This window comes from Pituophis catenifer, unplaced genomic scaffold (assembly GCF_029215685.1).
Source record: "Pituophis catenifer annectens isolate HBS135680 unplaced genomic scaffold, rPitCat1.0.hap2 SCAF_3, whole genome shotgun sequence".
In the NCBI taxonomy this organism is placed as follows: Eukaryota; Metazoa; Chordata; class Lepidosauria; order Squamata; family Colubridae; genus Pituophis; species Pituophis catenifer.
Genome location: NW_027256883.1, coordinates 26390133 through 26415564, shown reverse-complemented (window position 1 = coordinate 26415564; position 25432 = coordinate 26390133). Strand labels below are relative to the sequence as shown.

The window sequence follows — 25432 nt, the reverse complement described above, 5'->3', positions numbered from 1 at the left end:
AGCTTGGGTCTAGATTACTTGGCTACATGAAGGACCACCTTCAAGTATCCAAGATATCATACGTTCTTTGACCTTCCTTGGAGTATCTTTTGCAGGTCCTACCATAGATACATATACATCAATGGCTAATTCTGCTTTTTCTGTGGGGGAAGCTAAACTGTCAATCAATTTGCCTATTGGAATTGAGGGTGGCCTCTTCCTTGTTTAATATAAAGTATGGAATAAAATATTTATTTTTACTAAGATTTTATTGTATATTTATATTATTGTATAATAAGCCACCTAGAGGAAACCACAAAATGGAAGTGGGTTGTGTATACACAAACAAGAGTGGTCAAGATATGAGTTTTGAGGTCTGTCTCTCTCTCTGTGTCTCTGTCTCCCTCTCTCCCCGCTCCTTCTCTCTCCACACACACACATATACACAACTTGCCTTTTCAAGGTTTTTGGTTGTTACTGAATTTTCTTTCAGTGAAAAATTCATGATCAAAAATGATTCAACAATAAGTGCATGTATCAAATGCGTGTTTGACATGTACACATCGCCATTATAAATCTCAGGTAGTAATGTGGGAAATTAAAATGGTAAATATTGGTCTAGATGTCTTGATGATCTGATTCACATGGGTAGTTTTGTATACAATGGTATAGTGGCTTTACTGCAATAAAATGCAAAGCCAGATAAATATTAGAGCCAGAATTCTTGAAAGTATTCCTTGTTTTCCTATTATTGCTGTTGAAGTTTTAAGACAGTTTGTGGATAGACACATAGTAAAAAAAAAAAAAAAAAAAAAACAACCCTAGTGGCTTTTCTCCTAATGATACTGGTTTTGTATGACTTTATTTCCATATATATGTACACACTTTATGTGTAATGCATTTTTCTTTTCCCTCTGATTCTGTGTGTTTTGTCAGACTGCTTTTAAATGTATGTTTAGTTGTTCATTTAGTTTCCCTCCCCCTTTTATTGAGACGAGGCAGGTTTTGTGGCACATTTTTTAATTCACAGAACTATTCAGCACACCTGCATTTGCTCTAAACCTAGTAGCTTGATGAATTGATAAGATAAGCTGGCCACATGTTTTTTCTAAAAATAAAGGAATGTTATGTATTTCTTCCTAAAGGTTAAAATTATTTCTCATGGCTCTTGAATTACCATATTCTGATACCAAGGGAAAATAAAACCTCAGCTCAGAATCTTGTTTGTACTTAGAGGGCTTTCCGGACAGGAAGGCAATCTTGATGCAATGCAGTAAGCCACAATACCAGTGGGCATTACAGGTGAAAAACGTGCAGCTGTGCCCCATACCACAAATATACAGTGAATATTTCCTGTACAGAAATAAGGCTTGGCTAACTTTGTTTCCCAAGAGGAGATCACATTAAAATGTTATAAAATCATGATTTCCTGCATTTGAATACTTGTGGTTTCTCAACTGGTTCCAATATTACAAAAGTTTTTTTTATGGCTTCTATTAGTTGAAGATGTATAGGAGCCTCATTCTTAAGTAATCTAAAAGGCAGAGAGAGATACGTAAAAAAAAAGCTCTTTTTCAAGCAAACTTGGATTTTCTTGACATTTCGGCTATATAACTGAGGATTCAGTTATATAGCCGAAATGAATAATAATTCCATGGGTTTTATTTAATAAAAATCATATCTGTCCAAGTATTGGTAAAATGTGTATACCATATATTAGCTGCTGGACTTTCCCATAAAGAAAATTTAAATGCAGTAACATGGAATGGAAAGTATTTTTTAAATTTGATTTATTCCTGTGTAAGAAAAAAAAATCAGTACAGGACATTGAATTCATAATAATGATCTTAATAATTATACAATAGAAGATAATATTTGTAGCTCAGGGTTGAACTGTGGAGTCCTTGGTGCTCTCTGGGGTTCATTGTTTTTTTGCAGACGTTTCATTACCCAACTGGGTAACATTGTCACACCCTAGGGCAGTGATGGCTAACCTTTTTCCCATTGTGTGCCAGGAGCGGGGGGGGAGTCACGTGCACATGCCCACACCCATAATTCTATGCATCCTGCCCCCGCGCATGCGTGCATGACACCCCCCCCCCCATATTCCTGGCATGTGATGGCATGGTAGGCCCGTTTTTTGCTCTCCCCAGCCTCCAGAGCCTTTCTAGGAGTCTGGGGAGGATGAAAACGGCCTTCCCCACCCCCCCAGAGGCCGAAAATGGCCCATTTGCCAACTTCCTTTCCCACCCATGGAGCTGAGCTCGCATGCCCACCGATATGGCTACGCATGCCACCTGTGGCACACGTGCCATAGGTTCACGATCACGGTCCTAGGGAGTGGGAATTTCTCTCTTTTTATACACTTGTGTCTTGCTCTATCAGTGTTGGTGGGTCCTTGATTAGCCTTTTTTTACTATTACCCTGTTTTCCCCAAAATAAGACATCCCCTGATAATAAGCCCAATCGGGCTTTTGAGCGCATGGCAATAAGGCGAAGCGCTTATTTCAGGGTTCAAAGAATATAAGACAGGGTCTTATTTTTAGGGAAACACTATAGCTTTGTCTGAGCTGGTAGAATGACCAACAATACAAGAGGGCATAACCCTTTTATGGAGTTACCAACTTTACATGATAAAAGAAAGCTTATTAGCTTCAAATTGATGGTAACAGGAGTTCCTAGTAAGTTACTGCTTCTGGCGAGGTTAAAGGCAGCAGTGAAGTAAGGGTAGTCCACAATGGAGATAAGGTTCCAATAAAGGAGACTTGTTCTAATATTTCAGACATATCCATACAATTTTGTTGGAAACAAGTTTAATTCTGAAGTTCTTTGTCCTAGATAAGTTGACTTTAGATCTGAGGCATCTTTTTACATTTTTCTGTTGTTTTTCTAGGTTTACTATTAGCTGTTTTATGCTTGTCAGCCCAATGTGATGTGATTTGATTTGATTTAAGATGGGTAGCCATATAAATTGACACAATCAATGAATTAAATACAAATAATGTTTATAATATTATTTATTTATTTTGCTTTGAGAATAGACCTGCAGATTGCTGAGTAGGTGTGACTGGTGAGCCAAATAGTTCTTTCATTTCTCTAACATTAAGGCTGCCTCTGATTTCCCATTGTAGAGGCACTTTGAAAATAACTTTATAGCTGGTAATGGAGAATGGGAGGAGCCATTTTTTAAGAGAGGCAGCATCTAGGCTACATTGGACTTTGGCAATCAGAAATAGAATTTTAGATTGGGCCAAAAAATAATTAGTGGTTATTTAGTGAAAGACTCTTGCTATTCTACTGCTGAACAAATAGGTGTGGGATTGTATTAATATTTTAGTGTACCCTATGAGTTGCCCTATGGTCTTGTTCTATGGATACTGATTCCTGTTGCAGGTGGTCCTTAACTTAGCGACTGTTCAAAGTTACAGTGCCATTGAAGAAAAGGGACGTATGAACAGTTTTCACACTTTATGACCATTGAAGCCACCTCATGGTATCATGATCAAAATTTGGGTGCTTGACAACTGGCATGTATTTATGACAGTTGCACTGTCCTGGGGTCATGTGATCACCATTTGTAACCTTCGCTGGCTTCCAACAAGCATAGTCAATGGGGGAAGCCAAATTCATTTAATGATTGCATGATTCCCTTAACAGCTGCAATGATTTGCTTAACAACTGTGACAAAAAAGGTCAGAAAATCGTGCACAACTCACTTAACAACTGCCTTGCTTAGCAAGAGAAATGTTGAGCTCCATTGTGGTTATAAGGGGAAGGCTACCTGTTTCAGTGTCTCTAACTCCATGGAGAGTATATTACTTCTGGTGTTGGTTATTTTTTTGTCTCAGTTTACTATTTTAAAAGGTATGTATTCTGAATATTTATAATTGGTATAATGCCTAAAGAAACAGTTTTGCAAGACATGTGGTAAAGTTACAGAAGTTAGCCAAGAAGTAAATAATTTATTTATTCATAATGTCTCCAGATTCTTATGTGGGGAGAGAAATAGTTTGGAATTTTCAGCTGAAGCTTGTAACCAAGGACATTGTGTTTTGCTTCCACAAACAATGTTCGTATGAGAGATGCAGAAGGAATTTATCAAAAAGCCTTTCTTCCTATCTATATTAGTTGCAGTAGCAATAAGACCTTCCAAAATGGCTTAAGATTGGAAGCTATCTGTCATCATACTATCTATTCAGTTGGCTGATATTAGTCTAGATATGCTAACTTCTTCTAAATTTCCATAACCAGAATAAATTTTCTCTTCAGTTGGGTATTTTAAATGGAAGGCTCTTATTCAACAGGCTTTATGCAGTTCTTCCTTTTCTATATAACATTATTAAAAAGAGTTACAGAAAAAAACAAAAAAAAAAACTAATGTATGGAGTAAGCAAAAAAGAAAAGAGAGAAAAAGAAAAAGTTGAAAGTAAAGAAAAGCAAAAAAGGAATTATGAAGAAATACTGTAGCTTCTGATTTTCTTTACAGCAGTTATAAATATGAATTTACCTCTTACTCTGTGATTACGTCAGTATTTTCATTTTTCTATAATCTATTTTTTAATCATCAAAACCATAGCACATACCTTTGTCTTTTTCTGTTTCTTGCAAAAAGCCTACAAAGTGTCTCCAGTCAACCATAAACTTAGTTAATATTTTTTCTCTAATCAAAAGTGCCAATTTGGTCATCTCAGTTCCATAAACACCATCCATTCCTCCATTGTGGGTAATGTCAGATTTTCCACCTCTGTGCATATAAAATCTCACTACAGTTACTATGTATAAAAACAAAGTTCCATTATATTTTTTTTCCAACTATTTATCAAGCCCCAAAGAAAAACCCTCTGGTTTAAACTATATATATTAATCTTTAAAATCTTCTGAATAAATGTATGTAGTTGAATCCAAAACTTTCTGGCTTTTTACACATCTCCCAAGCACGATAAAAAGTCCCTTCTTGTTGTTCTCATTTCCAACATAAATTTGAATAACCTTTTTACATTCTAGACAGTTCTCTGGTAAAATATGCCAACAATATTTAATTTTAAAAAAATTATCTTTAAAATTATAACATAATATAAATTTCAGCCCTTTCAACTACATATTGTCCCATTGTTCCATCTGAATATTAAACTGTTTTTTAAAAATCTTTTATCTACCTTAAATCTTTGTGATAATTGTACCTAAGTAAACCACAATACTTTGGTACCATTCTGTCATCAAATCTTCTAAATGTAAAATTTACGTTTTACATTCCCCTTGACAAAATCACATCACCATAATTTGACCATTTGTTTTTACTACAACTCTTCCATCTTTTCTTCCATACATTTTTCTGGAAATTTATGTATTTCATTTATTTATTATAATGGAGGGCTTCAGTTAACAACAGCAGTTGGGTCCAGAATCGCCATCTCTAGCCACAATGGTCATAAAGTATGAGGACATGTGACTGTGCTGTTTAGAAAGAGCAATTTCCATACTCCCTGTAGCCACCATTAAGCAAATCATCTTAATGGACCATTAAGTGAGCATGTCACATGGTCACTATTTGGCTTCCTGCCAGCTTTCCTATTGACCTTGGCTTGTCAGTCGCTGGTAAAGTAAGTTGCAAATGGCAAACATGTGACCATATGAAGCTGCAATGTTGTGATTGCAAACTGGGCTCCAAATGCCCATATTGTGATCCTGGGATCGCAGGGACACCGTGACAACCGGAATTCTGTGGACCAGCCCTAAGTACCACTTATTCAGCCCTGATGCAAGTTTGAACAGTCATGAATGAGTGGTACTTCACCGAGGACATCTGTACAGTTGCAGGCCAAAAAGGAAACCCACATAAAAACCAACACAGACAACATTAAAGCAATTTGACAAAAGATAGGATTGATAATGAGCAACTAGACTGCTTGAGTTAGCTATATTACTGATATTACTTGATATTACTGTCAAACCCACTTTCTCATAGCAATTGCAAGGGTAAACATTTCATGATTTTCATAGAAATCTCATCCCTTAATAAGTAACACATTTATTTATTATTTATTTATTAATTCAATTTATATGCCACCTTTCTCCGAAGACTCAGGGCAGCTTACAAATTGTAATCAGTAATTACATAATCAGTAATTACAGCCAAGCATCTACTAGTCAGGGGGAAAAATATTGTCTTTAATTGTCAGACATGGTACAGAAGAGCACACAATAGAATACATATAACAGTTTCAATCACTCATTCTGAAGATACACATCAAGGTTCCTCATAAGCAATGCTGTTGAATTTCCCCTCCAGCATCTTGAAGAATAGTGTATAAAAACTTGGCAAAGTGAGCCTCCTTCTATGTAGAGCCAACAAAATATTGTCAAAAAATGTGGTGATGTCATTAAAACCGGTGTTGATGTCTCCATAATGATAACAGGAGAGTTGATACCTGTCATTTCATCAATCCATATCAAATACTTTCTTTTTCTGGATTCAGCATAAGTTAGCACAAGGTGAGAGCCCACAGTGAGCCAGATTAGAAACAATTTGTATCTTCCAAATGGAGGTACCATATTTTTTGGACTATAAAATGCACCAGTGTATAAGACGCATCAAGATTTCAAAGAGGTAAGTAAGAAAGAAAAAAAAAGGTTTCGCCCTACCCAGCCCCCAGGAGCACTCTGCAGGCCTCCCAAACCATCTGTACGCCCTGTTTTTTGCCCAATTTTGCAAAAACAGGGTGCACAGAGGGCTTGGGAGGCCTGCAGACTGCTCCTGGAGGCTAGGGGAGGGCAAAAACGGGTATGTTTTTGCCCTCCCCTAGCCCCCAGGAGCAGTCTGCAGGCCTCCCAAACCCTTTGCGTGCCCCGGACCCATTTTTCGCAAAAATGGAACAAGCGGGGCGGGGCTTCAGGAGGCCAAAAATGGCTGTATTCAGTTTATAAGACGCACCAAAATTTCCACCCTCTTTTAGGGGGGGAAAAGTGTATCTTATACTCCGAAAAATACGGTATGTTTTACTCCTTCCTCCCCTATTTTTCCCCACAACAACAGTCTGTGAAGTGAATTGGGCTGAAAGAGAATGACTGACTCAGAGTCACCCAGATGGTTTTCATACCTAGGGTGGGAATAGAACTCATCATCTCTTGGTTTCTAGCCTGGTACCTCAACCAGTACACCAAACTGAGTGTCTCTTAATTGTTAACATTCTAAGTCAGGGAGTTTTTAGTCATTACTTCAGAAAACAGGGTCTCATATAAAACGTGGATGCCCCTAAAGTTTTTGAAGCTCAAAAGCTAAGTTTATAAATTTAAAAAGTCACACAATCGATCAGAATAGAGATGGAAGGGACCTTGGAGGTCTTCTAGTCCAACCCCCTGCTCAAGCAGGAGACCCTATAACCATTTCAGACAAATGACTGTCTAGTCTCTTCTTAAAAACCTCCAGTGATGAAGCACCCACAACTTCTGGGGGCAAGCTGTTCCATTGGTTAATTGTCCTTACTGTTAGGAAGTTTCTCCTTAATTCCAGGACAGTCTCTCTGCTTGATTAGTTTCCATCTATTGTTTCTTGTCTTGCCTTCTGGTGCTTTGGAAAATAAGTTAACCCGCTCCTCTTTGTGACAACATAATACTTATAATAAAGAATTTATAAAATTACCCGAAATTGCCTTTCCATAAAAATCCTCTACATCTGTCTCCTGCATGTCATTCTCATAAGTCTATAAAAATGTAAAAAGCTTCCAGACCTTGATTCATGTTCCCCCACTAATAGATAGAGAAGTTATTCAAGGCTTCTGAAAATTAATTGAGGCTGTGTCTCAATGTCAAGGTAAACTAAAATATCATTATAAAGTATTGAAATGACCTGCCATTGAGCAAGGTAATTCTCTGCACAGCCTATATTCAAAATATCTCTAGTCTGCAAAATTAAACCATGTCATTTATTGGACGGATTCACTTTATAACCAAAGCAAAATAATCCATGTTAGTGCCAACTTTTACATGTGGTTCCTATATTGGATTCCAGCATTTTCCCAGCTATTTACCATCAGGACCTAGAAAGAAATTTTTTCACATATTAAGTACAGGTTTTTCTTTCTCCTTTTTTCAAACCTGGAAGCATAAATATTAAAGGTTACTGGATAAAACTTTCAAATTAAAGGGCTAATTTCCATGCAATCATGCACCCAACACCTCTTGTTTTACAAGTTAATTACTGTCTGAAACATGTTCTGCTTTGCCTTGGATTACTCATATCTTGTTGAACTTGTGATGTTCATAGAATGCAATTATGAGTAAACAGTATCCTTTTTTCAAAGGGAAAAAAAGTTTCCAAGGAGAATTATTAAAATATTCATCTTCGAAAAGATGAATCGGTCGGAGTACAAAAGAGAAAGCAACTTAAATTTATAATCCCTTGGGAACATTTTAATTCTAAATACTTTACCAGAAAAATAAAAAAGAATGCAGTGGCAGCATAAATAGGTAAATGTCAAGGTTTGTCAGCTCTGCAGATCAAGGAAAACTCTACTGTGGGTGACAAGTGAGAGGGTAGAACATGTGAAAAGATTACTAAACCTTGAAAGGAACAAGAAGAGAAATAAATGAAGAAGAAACAAAATTCCAATTGTCTGTAGGGAATTAAAATTATAAGTGCATTCAGGTTGTCCTCTGAAATGTCAAGTGCTACAGGGTTACAAAAGCATTAAAAAAATAACCAGCGTATCCCCAGATATTATACTCTCAAGGACCTGAAAGAGCAATCAGGTGCTTTTTTTTTTTATTCTTGATGAAAGACCCCTAAACTTAAAATAAACAATTGGGTAAATGTCTACTATGTATTATTTCACTTATAAAATGTACAACACAGAATCACAGGGACCTTAGAGGTCATCTAATCAACTCCTTGCCCAGTGCAGTACCTTCGTACCATCCAGACAAATGACTGTCCAATGTTTTCTTGAAAACTTAAAATGATGGAGAACCATGACCACAGGAAGCAGGCTGTTCCATTTTTTAAATAGCTCTCCCCGTCCAGAAATTCCTCTTTATTTAAAGTTTCCTAACAGTGTTCATTGCAAAAAACCTTATGAAGTCGTATCTCACCAGTTATGAGCTCCTTGCTTGATAGCCAAGAACATTCCAAAGAGCACCAAAAGGGATGCATTAAGAATTGGCAGATTTATGCAACAACAAAAATCTCAATTTTGGGTTCAGTAGATGCTTTATCAGGTATAGTAAACTGCATATCTGAATAGCCAGGAAGGAAATGGGATAAAGAAAAAAGTGAGTGTTCCAGTTTAGTTGTTAGAAGCTAGAATTGGGTAAAAATATTGCTACATAAAATCATGACAAACCAAGAGCTGCCTTGGATCAACCTTACGTGAAATAATGATGTTGAGGTGAAGAGAATGAATAGACAATAGTGATAAATGGTAATATAGGCTGTGATAAAGTAAAACAGTACTGTAAAAAGAAACTTTGGGGAGAGTTGTGATTTTTTTAAAAAAGCAGATCATTGAAAATTATTGTGATAGCCAAATGTTATTCTGAGCATTATCTTTTTGTGAGGGATGGGAATGCTCCACAACTAATCTATTTTTCTAATCAGAACTCTATCTTGAGTCAAATCAAGGATTTCTCATATAGGTTTCCTGGGTTGGAGAATTGGAGAAATATGATTTGATGCTCTTGGATGACTATTTAGTTTGCTTGAGATAAAGTCCTAATTATTACCACAGTTGCCTTTCAACCTGTGCCACTTTCAGCTTGTGCCACCCTTGGAAGACAGTCAGTTTAGTCTAGTGCAGTGGTTCTCAACCTGTGGGTCGTGATCCCTTTGGGGGTCGAATGACCCTTTCATAGGGGTCGCCTAAGACCATCGGAAAACACATATTTTCAATGGTTTTAGGAATAATTTTATGGTTGGGGGTCACCACAACATGAGGAACTGTATTAAAGGGTCGCGGCATTAGGAAGGTTGAGAAACACTGGTCTAGTGGTTAAGGCACCAGGCTAGAAAGCCGGAGACTAGCCCTGCCTTAGCCATGAAAGCCAGCTGGGTAATCTTGGGTCAGTCATTCACTCTCTCAGCCACTTTACAGGTTGTTGTTGTGGGAAAAGTAGGAGAAGGAAAGTGTGTCGGATATATTTGCTGTCACAAGTTATTTGTAAAAAATAATGATGATGGACTATATATACAAATCAACAAACAAACAAGCCAACAGTCATGGTATTCATATGAAGAAAGCTGCTGTGTTACGACTTCTTATGACATACAAGTTTCGGCAAAATTGAAACCAATGTTCTTGTTGCAGAAATGACAGCAGCAATATTTCTGGAATAAAGATCATTTGTCATGTAGGGAGACTATTAGTCTTATTTTTCAAGACAAAAGGAATACAATTTTATTTTTCTTATGGGACTCTCAATGGCATCTAATAATCGCACTTCCCCTGCCCATGAGTCATTTTGTATAATATATTTGATATTCAAGTTTTCGACTTATTATTTTTGGCAGCAGCTACTGCGTAAAGCATTCGTCTTCCTTTAAAATTATCAAGCTGGGCCACTAGTCATAACCTATCTACCCAAAAGAATAAATAATGTGGTATCCATAGAAATACATAATGTAAATCAGTTTAAATTCCCAAATTCAATTCATAAAGAGCTCTGTTGCTATAAACCTGTGCATTTTGGTGAGATTTTGTTTCTTCCTAGGCATTTGTGTACTGGATTATAACTTTCTTTTTAATATTTCATATTAGGTAGCTTATTTTTTTTTTCCTTTTGCTTGCCAAAACCTAACATTCTGTAAGCATTTGATGAACATAACAGTATGTATTTTTTAACACAAATTCAGTTTTTCCTGTATTCTGTGTACTTGCTGCTATTAACAGGCTTTTCGGTATTGCATATATTAAAATGAAGGATTATAGCTAAAAATCTTGCTTTCTTTTGCTGCCTAGTTTATTATTAACTAATGTAAAAACAAGCATCTTTAAATAGTTAACTCAAACTTGCTAGTGATTATATAGCCAGTTCCTGGTGTGTAATAAAATGGCTTTAAGAGATTAAGAGGGTGTTCCAAATCACGACATTGCCTAAAAATGAAATCACTTAAATCATTTCTACCATACAGTAATTCTGTTGGGGCACATATATATATGGAAGGAAGGCCCCCAGCTTCATTCTCTTTCAAAGGGCCCCTGGTTTTGCCAGTGGTTTTGGGGACCCCAGAGTGATACCGAGCCCATCAAGTGGCTTGTTTGTTTGATTGCTGTTGTTGTTGGGGTGGTTATTGGGTTTTGTATTTGGGTTTTACTTCTGTAAGCCACCTGGAATCACCGTGAGAGGGTTGGGTGGCCATATAAATTTTCTTAATAAATAAGCAAAATAAAGTAGGATAATTGGGGAAAGAAATCAAAGTTCACCCCCTACTCCACTAAGCAGATTAATTTCACTGGTGCTAGGAATCATCAAACTGACAGTACATCTGCTCTGATGAGTATCTGGGGATTCTCAGAGTTGCAAAGTGAAGATTAAATAATATACTCTTAGATATGTTGTGTGCATTGAGGGGCTGTGCTCCCTCAGATTATCATATTAGATTTATCTGTTAAATTCTTCTGGCAGGTCATAGTGGAAATTCAGAAAATTACATTCAGCTGCTTTGTATGCTGCTTAATGCTGCATTTTCAGAAAGTAATCATACATATTTTTCTCAGAAAATCAGGTACATGGACTACAGATAGTCCTCCACTTAACAACCGTTCATTTAACGACTGTTCACAGTTACAATGGCTCTGAAAAAAGTGACTTATGACTGTTTTCCAAACTTATGACCATTGCAGCATCCCCATGGTCACGTGATCAAAATTCAGATGCTTGGCAGCTGGTTCATATTTATAACGGTTGCAGTGTCCTGGGGTCACACAATCCCCTTTTGCGACCTTCTGACAAGCAAAGTCAGTGGGGAAGCCAGATTCACTTAACAACCGTGTGCCTAACTTAACAAATGCAATGATTCACTTAACAACTGTGCCAAAAAAAGGGGTGGAACTTACTTAACAAAGTTTCACTTAGCAACATAAATTTTGGGCTCAATTGTGGTCGTAACTCTAGGACTACCTATACTCAAAGTTGGGTTGAAATCCCATATTGGGAGATATTCTCCATCAGATTTAGGGGATCGTGTAAAACTGGAAGCAAAACCAAACTTGTCTCTTCATATAGTTTTGTCACTGGAAACTGCTTTTATTAATGATGTCATAGTCTGGGATTTCATGCTGTGCTTTATTGCCTCTCTTTTTACATTTCTATGGAAAGCTGTTAAGTAAAAATAAAATTTTACAACTTGGTGCGGGTCACGCATCATTTTTCTTTATCAGCAGTTTAAGGAGCAGCAGTGACAATTCAGACCTGCTGCCTAAATACAGCAATTGATGGTTTAAGGGTTAACAAGCTGATCTAGATAAGAACCGTTTCTTTTTAATGGTTGGTTTCTCTTATGACTGAGATGAGGTGGATATCCTATCCTGAACTGAGTCACACCCTGCATGAAAAGCTTCCAAGAAGATAATTGTTCTCCAAAATATTTCCTGATCTATTACAGATGTGCACTGAGAAATACTGATTTCTGTCTTAGTTTTTGGTATATGTGAAAATGGCATTTAAAAAAAGCCAATTAATCAAAATCTAAGTAAATTTATTCTAAATATAAACACAATTCATTCTCTTGGTTGTTGTTTTTTATAATTATAGTAATATCTGCTTGCATTTTACTTTGCATAATTTAGAGAAATGTGTATACATTGTATGGTAGTTAATATTCCCTTTGTGTGGTAAGAAATATTCTCTAATACCAATGAGATAAATATCGGTATCAATTGTATTAATATTAAAATATATTAAGATGATTGACAAAGTACTGCTTCTGAATGGCAGCATCGGTCCTTTGGAATGGCATCCCAATGGAAATATGGTTGACTTCCATCTTTATTGCTTTCCAGAAACAGCTCAAAATAAAGTTCTTTCAGAGGGTATTTAGATTGTGATGTCATCTTGGCTGAGATTTATAGACTGATTTTTGTTGGGACTTGTTGGGACTTATACATCCTGAAACATATATTTCAATTTTAATTTGATTGTGGATTGTGTCATTATATCTTTTATTTTTGTGAACTGCCAAGAGTCCTTTGGGACTTCAGAGGGATCGATGGACAGAGTGACAGATAGACATTATGTATGTGTGTATTTATCAATGGATGGATGGATGCATGCATGCATGCATAGACAGAAAGAATCTCTCTCTTTCTCGATGGGGAGGGACAGACAAACAGAACAACTGTATATTACACTGAAAATAAATGTCTTTGACTTTGTTAAGAAATGCCAGACAACTAAGATTTGCAATTGTTACAGATCCCCTGCAGTTTGGAATACTGGGATGAGCTCCAGAAGTCATTTGTTGCTTTCAGAGAGTTCAGCTTATCGGAAAGCAAAGTTTGTGAGTTGACCCTGCCAAATATCAACTTAATAACTGATCCGAAAGAGTTTATAGCTTCAGATCTTTGGAGAATTGTTCTGAACAGCAACCAGAATTCAGGGGATGACCAAAGGTAAATGCCGTATTGATTATGAAACAGTAATGTATTTCACCAAGACAGATCATGCTATTTTCTAAACCAGAAGCTAAAACACTGAAACAGACAAAAACTCATGACTCTTCAAACAATTCATTATTTGCTGAAAGAAATTTCACTGAAATAGATGACTGAAAAATTACACAGATCTAGATTTTTAGTTCTGGAAGAATGCTAAAATTATCCAAGCCTTCCACAGGGTAACTTGGTTGGTCATGATATAAAGAACTCGAGATAAATCTTGGATCCAAGAAGTTCCCACCTGTCTTTCTCTGGCATGATCACAAAGAGATTGAAAGCTTTAAAAGAAATATCACAGTATTGCCTCTGAATCCTAATCTACAGTTATATTTAACTGTTTTGTTGAGATAAATCCAGTACATAGCCCACTGTATTTACTTGGCCATGTTTCAAAGAAATCATCAAGATCGACTACAATATATCAAATTGAAATAATAAAATAGCAGTGAATCTTTGTAAATTTATGTTTGTGTTCGAAGTGAGGAATTTGTTTCTGTTACGTTGTGTCCCCTCAGCAATCTGACAAAGTTAATTCAATCAAACAGACAATAATTGATTCAGGTTCATCTGAGTTCATCTGTAAAAACTTCATGGCTAAGTGAGAATAGAATCCTTTCTTTCTTGACTCTAGTTCAATCTTTTAAGAATACCTTACTCTCTCACCATTTTTTTAATTAGATGACTAATGTATTCCCTAGAAAACAATTAAGGCAAAGGTTTGGAGACTATTGTCTAATAAGAGTTTATTTCATTTAAATAGGAATATAATATATTCTTATTATAATACTGTTATTGAAATAATTATTCCAAATTAATATTTAATAATGACCACATTATTGGGGCTCTGATCCTCAAAGATGCTGTTATTTTAGAAAACAATTTAATGTAGTATATTAGAACATTACTTTTGCCTTTTTCTCACGTCCCTTCCCCAGTTCAGAAAGCGAATCAGGTTCCCAGAGTGCATCTGATCAGTTTGTGACTCCTACTGCCCTAGCAGCCTGTACGAGGGTAGATTCATGCTTCACTCCCTGGTACGTGCCTGCCCTGGGGGTTTCAGTTCAGTTTGGTCATGCCGAACTTCATCTTTGTCACCATCTGGATCAGCTGGGCAGAGGTATGTATCTTAAATTCTGAAACAGAAAGTTGTAGCTATTGCTTTTCCATTTACTCATCATCCCACCTGCTTTACATTTGCAATTCTTTTGTCCACTGGACCATATGCTCAGATAGCTTACACCTACTTATCAGTAGCAGGAATGTGTAAAAACCAGATGTATTTGAAGGCAGTCATTGCAGAAGGTGCTTCATTTTTTAAGCTTCAGTAGTGGGCTCAAATACCCCCTTTCCTTTTACTTTATTGTGAGGCTAATGGAATAAATTTTGCTTTTCACTTTTGCCAGCAAACCTGCTCCACTTTTTATGTGCCATTGAACAAAAAGATTCCAAAGGAAGTACCAAGTACTCAAAACTCAGTTACAGTAATTTTAAAAAGAAATTGGGAGTAGAGATGCAAGCCACCTGGTTTCATTCAGTAATGTGTTATTGCATTATTGCATTATTGTCAGTTTTATTTCCAATACATATTATTATATTGTGTAATTTCAAATAATATTCTCCATAAGAAATGAGCAAATATCTCAGTAATTTCTAAAGTATGACATCTTGCTTAAATGATGGTTTTGAAAGTGGTGAATGACTAACATTTTCTTCAACGTTTCCAAGTTTCCCCATTACTTGTTAACATTTTTAGCACTTCAAATGACAGTGAAAGGAAGAAAAGAAGCCTGAATCAGCCAGAGGTCCTTAAAAAGATTCTCTTTTTTTCTCTTTTTTAGAAGCCTTTTTTAAACTAAGCTATTCTTAATTGCTGTTTTCTTATTCACTTATTCACTAACTTATTCACTAACTTATTCACAGTAGAACAATTAAATGTATGCAACTGGGACTATTGTAGATTGACTACGTCACAAATTGTTTTCTGGGTTAATTATTTTCTGCAAATTCAGAGTAATGCATTCTGTAATTATCCTTTTAAAAATTGTATTCTTTAAAAAAACATTTGTGAGAGGATTATATGTATTCTTGTGATAGCCTTACTCTTTACATCTTTTTAATAATTGACTACATTTTCAATAGTCTTATTTTCTATTTCCCTTCCCTTCATCAGATGCTGATCTCTACCCACATCAATAATTGCATTTATTTTAACTTACATATCAGCACTGTATTTGAACATACAGTCCTGAATGAGTATCCTCTCCATTCTCGTAATGTGTTTGACAATTTTGATTTCTGTTCTGATTTGAAGAATGTTTACTGTTTACTTCTTGGTAGCTCTTGCTGCTTATTGTTTCACTTTTTTATTAGCATTGCTCTCAATATCACCTTCACAATAGCAACTTGTAGTTACTGGTTAGTGCACTGAAGGGGCAGGCAAATTAATGCTTTCCAGAGACTTGTGATATATACCAGCCAGTGCTGCTGGCCGTGTGACTGGAGGGCAAAGCTGACACCCTATGTCTGGAGATTACCATGCTTCCTACTATATTCCTAATACCATTTAATATAGGCCTTAGCATATTAACTTTTCCACAACACACCACATCTTTTATTTATTGATATCATACTTCTAAACACAAAGAGGCACAGAAAAGGTCTCTCTTCCATCCAAAATTTGACCAAAGGTCAGGTTATAAGACTACTCTTTCTTATGGCTTTAGGTTTTACTTGGGACTTCAAAAGCTAACCTTACCTTTCACAAATAGGGACACCAACTCCCAGAATGTTTAGTAATGTCCAAGTTGCTTAGGATTGAACCCATGCATCTCAGTGGCTCTCAAGTGGGCAGAAAAAAAGTTCAGTTAACCTTGCAAAAAAGACACGTGCAATGGTTATATTGTAACTTAGAAAAAAAGTCATAAAGTTTTATTGTATGATTACAGAACTTGGATATAAGCACATTTTTAAAATAGAAATGTTGCTGATAGCAGTAAACTTTCAATGGAGAAAATATTGTTTTCTAATATTTTTCAGTTTACATTTCATGTCTGTAACTACTTAACTATGGTCAAATAATATCTAGATTTTAAAATAAATTGATTTGATCTAGAAAAATATAGCTTGGTCATTCTGGGCATATTTTTCTTCTGCATGTGTTCACTCCTAGTTTTATATCTGCAACATTACATTAACTATTAGTAATTTATTTTTACCTTTTGTTCTACAGAGCCACCAAAGTTTCTACATCCATTTATCTCTGATAAAAATGTGCCATCTGAATTAGAATATTCAATCATCTCTTTTGAAGAACCTCATACCTATTTCAGGCAATGGAGTGATGGATCCGTCTTCAGAGACATGCAATTATCCACTAGAATTGATTGTAAACTTTTGGAATGTAGAAATCTAACTAAGCAAACTGTTGCAAAACCATTTGGTGTATTGGGGCAGCTTTCTGTTTCTGGAAATTCCATGGAAAAGATTTTGGATGGAAGTATGGTAGTGGATCCTGTATTCATCAGCTTTGGCCAACATACCATCCACTCTCTGCATAAAACCCTTCAGGCTTGGCAACAGGTAAGCACATAGGCCTGAAACGAAAAGGTTAAACCAGATATCATAACTAAGGATTCCTAAGAGTGAAGAAGTATCAAAAGCTTTATAGGGCAAAGGGACTGAAATAGGAATGGTAAACTGGCCTCAGGTCCTTTTTGTTGTGTCATGCATTTTATTGAAAATGAAACAAAAGCAAATGAAATATATAAAACCTATTTACATATAATCATTTAGTGTTGTATGAGCATGATTGGGAAATGTATGGATTAGGGGGGGATTTGCTCTTACATGGGGAAGAAAATTTATTTACTTATCAAATTTCTACACTGTTCATCTCACTTAAGTAAAATGAATGAAAGGTTGCTGAATGAATGTGAATTGAATACAAAAGTCCTGCAGAGAAAATGAATGAGCAATGAATTGCAAAAGATATATATGAAGAAACGTGAATGGGTTGGGAGGAAAGACTACAGGTAGTTCTTGTAGTTGGATGGAGTCAATGAGATCCTCAGATAGAAAGAAAGAAGTTTAAGGAACTGAGAAGAGCCTGTAGTACAGTGGACTAAAGCACTGTTATTAACATCTGCTGCTTGCAATTACTGCAAGTTCAAATCTCACCAGGTTCAAGATTGACTCAGCCTTCCATCCTTTCAAAGGTAGGTGAAATGAGGATCCAGATTGTGGGGGCAATAAGCTGACTTTGTATAAATATACAAAAGTATGAAGGCTATTGCTTAACGCATTGTAAACCACCCTGAGTCTCCGGAGAAGGGCGGCATATAAATTAAAGCAAAAACAAAAAAACAAAAGGAAATCTAAGAATTCATATAAAGATATAGTACAAACAAGACTGGTTTGCAAGGATAGAAAGGTATGAAGAGTTACATTGATTGGTGTTTTTCTGGTTTTTTGCATATTCCCCAAAAGAAATGTTATTACACGATGGATGGAGTCTTATTTCCCATTTAGCAGACACCAGAGATTATGTGGGTTTTGCCATTATACCCAGGCCAGTAAGCTAGGGTTTTGTTTACGTTTGAAATCCAAGCAGTGATCTGAATGTGGCTTCTCCAGTTTGGAGAATAAGCAAAAATCATAATATGAAGGTTCAGATCCAAGCTTGTAATGCAATTTTGTGCTTATCATGAAGTAATTAACTGAAACGGAAGGTACATATTCAAGGAGAGCAAAGATAAGGAAAAGATATATGAATTAGTAGTAAGAGAGCAGATTTTCAGGGTGTGCTAGTCACTGAGTGACTCTAGAAGGATGCAGACTGAACATAAGATGTAGCAAATGCCAAGGAAATAGTCAATTGTCAGTGGGAAAACACTTGAGAACAAAAGCTCTCTTTTCCTTTTTGAATTCAATTAAAGTCTGAATGAGCCAGAAGATACCCTGGCTCAACTATTTTCTGGCAGTTATTTCAATAGGATATACAGTATCTAAGCTGATTCACAGAATAATTGATGCAGGGGCTGTAATAATGAGTTTTGCCCTGATGGAGAGTGGCTATTTTAGGCAGACCAAAACCTCTGAGGAGCACTTGGCAGAAGCTACAGCAAGTATATCCTGTTAGTTTTATTATCCATTTTGGCAATAATAAATTAAACAATTATGGCAGGAAAGAGTATTTTACACTAAAATTCTTACTACTGTACCATTGAAAAGACATCAAGATTTCATGGACCAGTTTGGATGGATTTAAGTTTGTGTAAATGAGATTGAAATATAATTTGTGGAATAATTATAATTTCTCACATAATAATAACCAAAATAAGCACTAACAACCTACTAAGGCCCAATCTACATATAACATAGAAAAATATTCCTAATTTTTTTTTTTTAGTTCAGATAGAAAGCATAACCAGGGAACACAGAATGTTTCACCCAGTCCCTCCAATTGATATCATGGTTTAAAGTTAAACTTTTCCCTAATTTCTTGTTTATCCTGTTGAATGAAAAAAAAGAAAGAATCCTATTACATTTGATATCTGGCACATATCTTCCCTGTTACTCTAATGAAGATTTTTGCTACAACTGTATGATGTTCTGTATATACAAAACTGATGGATCAAATTAATAAAAGTATATCCAAATAATATTTTCTGCAATTATCCAAATAATCTCATCCCAGGATTTCTCTTTACCGATCTCCGTACCTATACAAAGTTTTCTGCATTAATTACCCATCACAAAACTACAATAGCAAAGCTAAAAAAGATAAAACATCTGTTTCACATCAGAGTTTCTTTTTTCAAGGCATTCCAGGATTTTCTTATTGTAAAAGGACATTCATAAAATAAGAGCTAGTGTGATTTAAATCTTTACATCTGGTTCAAATATCACTGTGAAAAAAGAGTCTTTGTAGCTCCAATTTCTGCTTTTTGTCATATTTTGAGCAATGTGCTTAACAGAAAACAAGCAAACAATTTTGAAGGAGGCCTGTTTGCATGGGCTGGTGGAGGAGTAACTACTGCAAAATGGCCTTCATTACTTTGTGCAGTGAAAAAAGTCTCTCCAGTATCACATATGTACAAATAAAGTGCATTGTATAAATATTTAAATGTGTAAGACCACATCAGAAAATGATTGACTGACTTAAACTATAGGGAGTCTTTAAAGAAATACCCTGAGTTGGAAACAACAGGATTGTATAAGTAGAGCCATATGTTGCCTTGCAAGATGTACCAGTCAGGTACATTCTATGAATAGTTAGACCTGATTTATATGCAGGGGTGGCAATGTTCAAATGACCCACAGAGGATATGCCTCTGTAATTGTTGTTGCAATTTCCTTGTTTCCTCTCATCTCGGGAGTTTTTGCCACCATCTTCTGATGTGGTGGGTGAGTCTCTAGCCAAGAGTGTCCTTGATTAAAAAGTCATCCTATTTTTACATTTGGCTGCATTAGTTATTGAGGTGGGCTCTGAACTACATATTAATGTTAATTGGTAACAACATGTTTCTTCAGCGGGTTCTCTTCTACCACGTACTGAAAATTAACTTACCACTAGTAAGTATTTTGTGATGTTCAGTGTTCACAATTAACACGATGTTCTGCCAGACCAAATCAAGAGCACCACCATTAATTGAATTCCTCACATTTTCTAACCAAGTATCAGAAACAACTAATGTACACATTGCGGATAAGAGCTGACATACATAAATGACATAAAGTAATTTGGCCCTACACCTTTAGGTCAAGAGTTCAAGATAAACGGAAGCCTCTGTTGGAATTTGTTTTTCCCAAAAGGTGAACTAATTTTATTCTTGAATAATGAAGGAAGCTTTAACAATAGAAATAGGCATTACAGACATAACCAGGCTGTTTGCTTTTATGATCCCAGGTCATCTGTTCAAATCCCAAGATGATAGAACTTTTTTTTTTCTTTTAAAAGCAACTGCTTTTATAGATAGATAGATAGCTTTATTGATTAGCCTATAGGCCATATCAAAGCACTAGGTTCAGACACATATCACCAATAAAATCTTATGCAAACAATTTAAAATAAGAGTAGGGTAAAATACAATAGTTATAGGATAAGATACAATATAATTTAATACCTAAATATCTAAAATAGAATAAAATGACATAAAACTCTATTTCAGTGCCACCCTTACAATCTACCCCAATCAGTCCCACGTATGCAGATCTCAACCGAACCATTTTGTTTAAATACTGTGCTGCTTTTATAGTTTTTAAGATTATAGGGCCTTGAAAATTTAGTTGGGAGCAAGTTTTATTCAACTTAACAGGAATACCTTTCTGAGTTTCTATAGGATTTCATAATTGAAGTGGAAAAGTGTTCTGGAAACATAAGGGGCATAATCCAGTAATTCTAAGTGTTTATGTAGATTAACATGTATGATAGGTTTTTCCTTATATTTGAATACAATAAGATTTGTTTAAGGGCTATCATCATTTATGGTAAAAATTTAAAGTTTGGATTATTTTGCCAACAAAATGTTGGCGCAGTAAAATATTTCACTCTACAAATGTATGTAGCATGTATAGTATTAGATATTACTGTGTTTCCCCAAAAATAAGATCCTGTCTTATATTTTTTTGAACCTTGAAATAAGAGTTTGGCCTTATTTTCAAGGAGGTCTTATTATTTTGGGGCACGTGGAGCAAGACGGGGCTCCTTTTTACCTGATTTCTTACCTGATTTCCAGCTCTGTCTCCCTAACCCTAACCAGAGGAAATGGCGGGAACCAGCTGCGCATGCATTTAAATATTTTCAGGGAGGTCTTATTTTGGGGAAAGTCTTATTTTCGAGGGGGGGTATTTTAGCACATATGCTTAAAAGCCCAATTGGGCTTATTATCCGGGGAGGTCTTATTTTTGGGGAAACAAGGTATAGAGGCCAACGCACAATTTTCAGATTTAAAAAAAACTTTCTTTAACGAAACCCTCTTTATAAACCGGTAATAAGTAAATCCATGTCTGTGAGTAATGGTAATCAGAGATGTATCATTAAAGAATGTCAAAACAAAATAAGTTCTTATGTAGCACCAGGAATGACAGTATTGTTTTCTTCGATTGTTATTAAAATTTTAATTAAATTACAGTGTTCCTAATAACATTATAAACTCTATAATATTAAATTTGTAATATCAAATCCTCTTGACCATGTTGCCTCTGCCCCCATTATTTCGAACCCCCTTTCTGACTTCTACAATTGAGTGGAGTTAAGAGTGGATAGGTATCTACATAAACATTTAAAAGGGGAGAGGAAATAAGCAGGGATTATATAAATGGCCTCTGTGGAAAAGATGCAGCAATTCAATCCTGCCAAGAAGAGATGTTAGGTGAATATAAGAATGCAGTATTTTTTAAACAGATTCAGTAAAATGAAGCATACACATTAAAGCAGGTGGTCACCATAGAAACCAAGTTCTGCAAGGAACAGATACATACATCATCATGGCTGATTTTGCCTAATTTTCAAAAGTAATGGGTTACATACTTTGTGCACCTAAGACCTGAGAAATACGTTTTTTGTGTTGGTCTAAATGAAGTGTTGACAACTACATTTTCTAAAGTGCATTCTTTAGAAATCTGATGGCCAAGAAAGAGTTGGCTGGTTGAGAAATCTGGATATCTTCCTTGCTTTTATATGCTTCCATGATATTGCTGACAGCACCTTGAATAACTAAACAACAAGGGAAGAGTTTCCCCACTGATGTGGGAGAAGATTCTACGGAAGAAAAAAAAAATCACCCAGATATAATTTCAGCTGTGAAACTGACAATCATCATAACAATATAACCAAAGATAATGGAAATATAATAAGGAAAATGGAACTGAAAATAGGAAATCAGTTGTGGCCCTGTAGGCTTCAGTAGAAGAAGTGGACAACTTAATACTGTATATTACTTACTGAATGAAGAATATTGAGAATTGGCAATCAGCTTCAAATTTATGGCGTGAGAAAATGTAAAGGTCAAAATGTAAAGGAAGAATGCCTTGAAGATCTCATTGTAACACTGCCACTAACTCTTCTGCAATCAAACCATTCTTGTAACACAATGTATTATAGGGATTAATAAACCCTTGAGACATTGATAATTTATGCATTGTCAAATACGGCAATTGTTCATATTGTATATATCTTTTGTTCTAGTCTAATCTTTTAAAAGCAGAAGCAAGGCCAAATACAATTGATTGAAGACAGACAATAAACAAATTCCTCTAATTTGAATGTCAGAAATTTATGGTATGCATTAATACATTACCCTCATGGCCTGCAGTACATTGTTCATTTTTCACTTACATGCTTTGCTCTGTATTCATTTTGAGGAGAAGGATGTTCCCAGATACAGAAGCATTTCTGAGTAATTGAACATTCATATATTTGTCCTCAAGCATAAAGAGAGACTTCATTCTTTGACAGTTGTCCATGCAATTAAATACTACATTTGTTGCTGAGCTACTTTAAAAGAAAAATAGTGATTTCCTCCCCCCCCCCACCCGCCCAGTGGTGGGATTCAGCCAGTTCGCACCTATTCGGGAGAACCGGTTGTTAACTTTCTAAGCAGTTCGGAGAACCCGTTGTTGGAAGAAATCTTATTTTGTTTTTTCCCACTTTACAGGGCTAATCCTGTAAGGAAGGCAGAAAGGAAACATTCTGGTGTTGTTTCTAGCCTAATCTTTATTGCCCTGCTTACAGAAACTGCCTCTCTGGTTAACCCTTTTTACATTGTAACAGCTAAGGTGAAGCGCCCATCGACCTAAGTGACGTTGAGTTGGCCACGCCCATACGGTCACATGACCATCGAGCTACACCTATCCATCTGGTCATTAGGGCAGATAATCGGTTGTTAAATTATTTGAATCCTACCACTTCCCCCCTCCCCCAAAGTATTTGGCTATATAGTAGCCTTGCAATGGAAGAAAATATCAACCAGCACTTATATAAGTTTCAGAATGGTTATTATCATTAAAAAGTTAATAAGTCCTTTTATTTCCAATGTGTATACAGCCCGGCACAAAACAAATCTGAATTGCTTGAGCATTCTGAAAACTGTGAATGGACACTACAGTAATCTTTAAAACCAGTTCAGAAAGGTTGATTGGTTTTAAAACATTACCTAAGATGTATTTTTCCTAAAATATTAATTTTTCCTAAAATATTAAAAACTCTAATAGGATCTTCACTAACATTGGCAGTATTAGTATAACTATGGAATGAAGTTAACGTTTGTCCACATGTCTACAACATATATTAAACATTTTTAAAATTGCAGTTCCCTTGTTTTGCTATTTGTTTGTGTTAGCAATTGAAGATATACAAATGGATATACATTTTGGGATCCATCAATGATTCTGGTATTTTTGTTATGAGGAAAGAATGCTTTGTAGGAAAGCTTATGCTAGCAAAGACACAAAAATAATCACCATTGGGCAGATAGTTGCCAAACATCCTGGAATTATTCTGAAGCTTGTTTTGTTTTCTATTCTTTTTCTTACAGAATCAATGTCCTGAGGCAGAACAGCTAGTCTTTAGCCACTTTGTAATCTGTAATGACACACAGGAGACGCTGCGGTTTGGCCAGGTAGACACAGATGAAAATGTTTTGCTGGAGAGTCTTCATAGTCACCAGTATAGCTGGCGCTCTCACAAGTCCCCACAGGTATGTATGCCATACAAGTGCAGTTGCAACAGTTGTTAAAAGTGGAAAGTGTTGAAATAATTCAATTTAAGGATTTGGAGGTGGAGGAGAATTCATGCATTCTCCTGTCTTTAGTTTTCTAGATTTCAGCCAAAGGTCCATGCTTAAACTACAAGACAGAAGAGATAAACAAAAAGGATGAGCAAACCCAGAAATGTTTATATTTCATTCGGGTTTGGAGCTATTCAGCAGTGTTTCTCAATCTTGGCAACTTGAAGATGTGTGGACTTCAACTCCCAGAATTCCCCAGCCAGCATTCTGTGAGTTAAAAGTCCACACATTTTAATGTTGCCAAGACTGAGAAACACTGCTCTGCGCTCACACACGGTCCAATTTTTTTAAAAAAGAACTTCAGGCTTCTGTACGGGAGTACATAAATAATTCATTGGGTTTGAGAGAAAGCAAACGTCTTCAGTTTTTGGGATGTTAATCCTAACAGTGTGAGCACAAACCTTCTGTTGACATAAGACAATACAATTGACAGCACAGTACAATAAGACAATTTGAAAATGACAGTCCAAAAGCTGAGCAATGAACCAGAAACAGAGATCTTGGAGAAGGATATCCTTGATGATAACCGCCTACTGAAACATACTGACATTAAAATCTCAACTTTACCACTCAGGGAATTCATAGATATCCATGTTCATCGACATCTAATTGTGATGAGAAATTTTCCTCTTCACATATATATGCTTAAACTGTGTATGCTTTCACAGAGTTAGGGTACATGCATAGTACATGTATGCACAGAACTGCAGAATGCAGTGATTAACAGAGCAAACAATCCTCATGTTTTTCATGACCAGTTTCTTCATAAAAGCTTCTTAGATTTTACAGTTAGAAGATGTTCTAATGATAATAAAAAGAGATTCTAAAAAAAAAATCAAACATTCTAGTATTTATTTTTTCTGTACATGTTTTAGGCAAAAATAACAAACATATAAACAGGAAGATCACTGCAGTGTGCTGTTCGCTGTTGAACATAAGCAAGAAAGGGATTGGACTGTGTAAAATTAGATTATGATTGTAAAATTCTGAGGTCATAGCTGAAAAGTAGCAGCCTGGTGA

At 35.8% G+C, this 25432-nt stretch overlaps 1 protein-coding gene across 2 annotated transcripts in view; it reads left to right on the top strand.

The window, feature by feature from the left end:
* VPS13B (vacuolar protein sorting 13 homolog B) overlaps window positions 1-25432 on the top strand; it is a 316205-nt gene that overhangs the window by 236831 nt on the left and 53942 nt on the right. For both annotated transcript variants that reach the window (XM_070940432.1, XM_070940433.1), the window contains exons 39-42: window positions 13384-13580; window positions 14561-14742; window positions 16855-17204; window positions 24161-24322. In XM_070940432.1, coding sequence (XP_070796533.1) covers window positions 13384-13580; window positions 14561-14742; window positions 16855-17204; window positions 24161-24322 — 891 coding nt within the window. The remainder of the gene's footprint in view (window positions 1-13383; window positions 13581-14560; window positions 14743-16854; window positions 17205-24160; window positions 24323-25432) is intronic.